The 6,252-nt window shown below is 42.6% G+C and overlaps 1 protein-coding gene across 1 annotated transcript; it reads left to right on the top strand.

Annotated features, from left to right (window-relative positions):
- The first annotated feature begins 762 nt into the window (after positions 1-762).
- Positions 763-1,176, top strand: LOC149781114 (protein CFDP2-like). Its single transcript, XM_089934675.1, has one exon. It carries the CDS (start codon positions 763-765, stop codon positions 1,174-1,176), a length of 414 nt encoding a protein of 137 aa, XP_089790801.1.
- Positions 1,177-6,252: the final 5,076 nt, after the last annotated feature.

Genomic DNA, 6,252 nt, shown 5'->3' on the forward strand with positions numbered 1-6,252 from the left:
CCCAATCTCCGTTACACTTCAGAATAGTCGTATCACATTTCGCAACTGCTAATTGGTTTCAGGTGATAAGGTTGCAACCAATACAACCAGTATCATATTTGTCTACATACAAGTAATCACTCTCTGACTAATGTCGGAAAAATGCACACATACTGCTTCTCAATAAATAACCGAATATCCAACACTACCGCTCCAATGGTTTATACAATACTTTCATCGGTTACAATATTTAATATCTTAGTTATACAAACAGATACAACAGAATTCACGTCTTAGCCTACTACACTAGGCTAACTAACAATTTATTGGTATAAGGTATCAAACAAACCTTATAATAATCAAGTCTTATTATACATGCTTCCTATATCATTCAATACAAATTGATTCAAACACCTATCTTAAGATTCAGATCAAGAAAAGTATGCATTAAATTAAGACACATTAGCTTGCTTTGAGGTTTGCTCTTTTTCCTTTTCGCAGAACCGTATCTTTACAACCCCGGTTGCGTGTCTCTCGTAGACTCTAAACTACTTGTCTCCTTGGACAATCTTTACGAGGGCTTTCGCCTTCCCTCGGAAACAAAATCTTTTGCCTCGCGCTGAACATTAGACTACCTAATTTTCCGATGTAAGATATTTATAGAACACGATACTTCTCACGGGAAAAACACTCCATTCCATTAAATTACCCTATCAGAATTCGGGAACAAGGGAACAAACGACAACCGGTGCTGGGAACGAAGCAGACCAGGCAACCGGCTCTATGACGGATGGAGAACAAAACCGCAAGGACGTCCCAATCCCGATAGCGGAACTCCTGACACCAAAAGCATGGATCAGAGTTGGATGCTGGAACGTGCGAACGCTCAACCAGACTGGAAAACTGGCACAAGCAGTGAGCGAGTTGAATCACGACAACTTGACCCTCATGGGTGTAACAGAAGCACGATGGACTGGTGGCGGCAAGCAGAAGTTGAACTCCGGAGAAGTCATCAACTGGTCCGGAAGGAAGGACAATGACCACCGGGAGGGGGTCGCCATCATTATCAGCAAGAACAAGACCAATACCGTTCTACAGCGGAAGCCAATGAGCGAGCGCCTGCTGTACGTCAGGATGAACTCCAAGTACGCCAAGCTGTCTGTTGTTGTGGCCTATGAACCAACAGACGACGCGTAAGAAGAGGACAAAGACACCTTCTACGACGCTCTTCAAGCCGTTTTAGAGGACGTCCCTCGACATGACGTGCTGTTGCTACTTGGCGACTTCAACGCTAGGGTCGGCTGCAACAATAAAGACAGAGAGAGGACCATCGGGCGCCATGGAGTAGGTGTGATGACCGACAACGGGGAAAGACTGGTCAACTTTGTTAAGAGAATGACTTGGTCATAGGAGGGACCCTGTTCGAGCACAAGGACATCCACAAGCTCACATGGACGTCACCAGACGACAGAACTCAGAACCAGATCGACCACATCTTCATCAACGGCCGATGGAAATACTCCCTGCAAGACGTGCGAGTGATGCGGCACGCTGACATCGGCAGCGACCATAATCTTCTGGTGGCCAAGGTGACTTTGAAGCTTAGGAAAGTTAGGATAGGGGTCTCCAGGAATCAGCGCTTCGATGTGGCCAAGCTGAAAGATCCAAAAGTGAAGGAAGAGTTTAGGCTGGCCCTAAGGAATAGGTTTAGTGTTCTAGAAGATGAGACAGCGCTGACCATCGGCAATTTCAACAGAGCAATGAAGGAAGCAGGAGAAGTAGCTTTAGGTTATAGGAATAGTAAGAAGACAGAGTGGATATCAGGAGAGACGTGGACTCGCATAGACGAGAGAAGACAGATCAAGAAGAGACTTTTGGACTCCAAGTCACCAAGACTGAAAGAGAGAATTTCGAAGGAGTATAGAGGAAAAGACAAGGAAGTGAAGAAATCAGCAAGGAGAGACAGGAGAGAATACATAGAGAGACTGGCAAAGGAGGCGGAGGCAGCAGCAGAGCAGAAAGACATGAAGACGGTGTACCAGAACACCAAGAAGCTGAAGGGCGACTACGGCCAGCACCACGACCTTCCCGTGAGAGATGAAGATGGAACTCATGTCACAGAGGAGGAGGAGAAGCTGACGAGATGGAAGCAACACTTTGAGTCCATACTGAATCGCCCAGACCCACCAGTACTCGCTGACATTCCTGAAGCGGAGGAGGACCTTGACATCAACTGCAACGACATCACTGTTGAGGAGGTCAAGCAGGCCATCCACAAGCTGAAGAATGGGAAGGCACCTGCCGATGATGTAGTATGCCCCGAGATGCTGAAGGCAGAAGACAGAAAGACACCACAGCTTCTTTGCCAGTGTCTCCAAAAGATCTGGTATAGTGAAGAAGCACCTAATGACTGGAAAACAGGAATCATCGTCAAACTTCCCAAGAAAGGAGATCTGAGGAACTGCAACAACTGGCAAGGAATCACCTTACTATCCATCTCCAGTAAGATGTTCAGTCGCATCATTCTCCAACGCATCACAACAGCTGTGGACGGCATCCTACACCAGGAACAGGCAGGCTTTAGGAAGGGCAAATCCTGCATCGACCACATCTTCGTTCTGAGACAGATCCTTGAACAGTCTCATGAGTGGAATGGATCCCTTTATGTGGTCTTTGTGGACTTTGAGAAGTCCTTCGACAGCCTGCACCGAGTCTCTCTGTGGAAGATCCTACGACACTATGGCATCCCCCAGAAATTTGTCAACGTCACCAGGTCCCTGTACGAGAACTTTGAGTGCAGAGTCATCCACAACAACCTGCTCACTGAACCATTCAAGGTGGAAACCAGAGTGAAGCAAGGATGCATTCTCTCGCCGATCCTCTTCTCACTGGCCATTGACTGGATCATGCGCCGCACCACAGATGGCAGGAGGCAAGGAATACAGTGGACGCTGACCTCAATGCTGGATGACCTGGATTATGCCGACGACATCGGGTTGTTGGCAAGTAGACACCAGGATATCCAACAGAAGACACAACAGTTGGTACAGACAGCAAGCACCATAGGTCTTCGAGTCAGCATAGGGAAGACACAAGTCTTGAGGAAGAACACTAGAGTGGGCGACCCAATCACCATCAACGACCAGCCTCTGCAAGAAATAGACGAATTCACGTACTTGGGCAGCAAGGTCGCCACGGATGGAGATTGCACAAGGGAAGTCACCACAACAATCAGCAAAGCCAACCAGGCCTTCGCAATGCTGAAGCCCATCTGGAGGACAACAAACCTCAGCGCCCACACGAAGATCCGTATCTTCAAGAGCAACGTGCTGAGCTTCCTTTTGTACGGGTCAGAGTGTTGGAAGACCACTGCTAACATAGAACGCAAGCTCGAAGTCTTCCAGACCAAGTGCCTGCGACGGATCTTGAGGATCTTCTGGCCAAACATGATCTCGAACGAGGAACTTCGGCACAGAGCGGGCGCAAGCACCATCACTGAGACCATTGCAACTCGTCGATGGAGATGGCTCGGCCACGTCTGCAGAATGCCCCCTGACTCACTACCAAGGGTGGCACTGAGATGGACTCCACAGGGGAAAAGAAACCATGGCAGACCCAAAGAGACCTGGCGCCGAACCGTGGAGCGAGAACTCAAGACCAGAGGCCTCACCCTGCAGACCGCCCCCATAACAGCAGCCGACAGACCAAAATGGTGCTCCCTTGCTGTCGCCGCAAGCACCAGACGGCTCAGAGAGGATTGATTGATTGATCAGAATTCGGGTTTATCTAACCGACATTACTAACACACACCCCTCTATGGTTGTAAAGGTTTTCATTGTTTCCTGTTTCTCTTAATTCCAATATTTGCAAGGTTCAAGACATGACAAATAGCTCTGTCTGCAACAGTTTAACCCTTTCCATTTTGATAAACATTATTTACCATTGTCCAGTTTCGCTTGACATAGTTATCAATGTAACCTCATTAATAATCGACATTATCCTGACCAGATATACCTAAGTACAATCATCCTTAGACATGTCACGGATTCAACCAGGTGCAGAATCATGTACACCAACTTGAAGTTGCTTCAGTGTTACAATGACATCTGCAAAATGTACACTGCTACTATATATATATATATATATATATATATATATATATATATATATATATATATATATATATATATATATATATATATATATATATATATATAAGAAGGAGAAGAAGAAAACGGCACAAAATTCAGGAGTAGCTGCCTCATCCACTTAAACGGTGTCAGTCATTTTGAATTTTAAATTGTCAGATAACGTCATTACTTTAGGACAATAGATTATATGCATATAGTGAATTTGTGGGGAATTATGGTTTTATGTCTGCAAGGGCATTGAGTTAATAGGGCTATATTCATATCACATTCCAATCTAGATCTATATTTAAAATTAGTTTAGGGATTCAATTCCAAATATAAACAAATTCATACATGTGATCGCATACATTTTGGTATAAACAATCCAAGTCTATTATGTAATCAAATTCCTCCTTGTCAGCAAAACGGAGTTGTGTTCTATCAAAAGTTCCTTCCAATTTCCTTTTCATAAAGTTGATTATGTTCAGCGGAAAACTCAACACCTTTCAAAATTTAATTTTTCTTCTTGAATGAACGAAAAGTGAAAAACTATATAATTCGATTAGGAGTGGAAACCTGTGGCATGCCAAAGAATAACTCACTAAGTTAGATTTAACCTGCGAACATATTAAAAAAGTTTGTAGTAGGACTTCCAATCCGCACAAATTTAGCTAAATTGATTTTTTTTATATCGAGGTATATCGATTTAGCCAATGATACGTTCCGAAATAGGGACAGTGATGTGGAAAATTATTAAATTAGTTTTACTGTTATGTCATGAAATTAATTTACCTCTAAGCGATACTAAGACATTAGTAACAATTTGTATTGACATCATATTGAAAAATGTTTTTGACTCCAGCCTTACTATCTACGCGATATGGTGTAATACGATGTTATCCAGCAGTGATAATGTTATGTTATCCAGCAGTGATAATGTTATGTTATCCAGCTATGATACTGTTATGTTATCCAGCAGTCATACTGTTATGTTATCCAGCAGTGATAATGTTATGTTATCCAGCAGTGATAATGTTATGTTATCCAGCAGTGATACTGTTATGTTATCCAGCAGTGATAATGTTATGTTATCCAGCAGTGATACTGTTGTTATCCAGCAGTGATACTGTTATGTTATCCAGCAGTGATACTGTTATGTTATCCAGCAGTGATACTGTTATGTTATCCAGCTATGATACTGTTATGTTATCCAGCAGTCATACTGCTGTTTCCGTGCAGTATATGATGACATTATAAATAAACTCCAATACAAGTTTGTACGCAGCGTCATACATATGTATGTATAGAAAGAGAGACAGGCAGACAGACATACATAGACGTAGACAGAGATAGAGAAACAGAAAGAGATTAAAAATAAAATAAAATTGTATCTAGATCAGTGAAAAATTTCATTTATTCATTATTGAATAACAATTCCCGTTGCCAACATGAATTAAACATTGTGAACACTTTCATCGAAATCCCATGCGATTTCTCCCCCCCCCCCCTTGTGGTAGGAATAAACAAAAAAACAAAAACATGAGTAGTTAAGTGGGGCACATTAGGGACAATGGGACTTAGCATTAAAAAGACCCCTGGGTCAGATTAGGGACAATGGAAATTTAACATGGAGAGAAATCGTGGGTCACTCTAGCGACAAGGGGAATTTAACATGGAACTATAGTGTGGGTCTGTCTAGCGACAAGGGGAAATTAACATGGGAATAGAGTTTGGGTCTGTCTAGGGACAAGGGGAATTGAACATATGGAAATTGAACATGGTGGGTCTGTATAGCGTCAAGGGGAATTGAACATGGTGGGATTGTCTAGGGACAATGATGGTAGAGGGTCAAACACAACAGAGACAGAAACATACATACACTAGTACAAGCGTGAGATTTATATATAAAGCATTACCAAGACCTGAAATCTTGCTGGGGTGTTAAAAAATTTGCATAATTGTAATGATGCTATAAATAGCTATAATCAAGGAAATGCTCAACGACAAAATGGATGTGACTAAAAGTAACGCTAAAATGACGAAATTGTTCCAGAATTTAAAGGAAAATAAACATATCCCCGAAAATTAAGTTACAATGGTTTAGACTAAAATGGATAAAATTAGTAACTACTTACAATATCAA

The sequence above is a fragment of the Sinohyriopsis cumingii genome, chromosome 15 (assembly GCF_028554795.1).
Source record: "Sinohyriopsis cumingii isolate HCF-2022 chromosome 15, ASM2855479v2, whole genome shotgun sequence".
NCBI lineage: Eukaryota > Metazoa > Mollusca > Bivalvia > Unionida > Unionidae > Sinohyriopsis > Sinohyriopsis cumingii.

Bases quoted from the DNA above. Each gene is read 5' to 3' on its own strand.
- LOC149781114 (XM_089934675.1), top strand. From the start codon at position 763: ATGACGGATGGAGAACAAAACCGCAAGGACGTCCCAATCCCGATAGCG.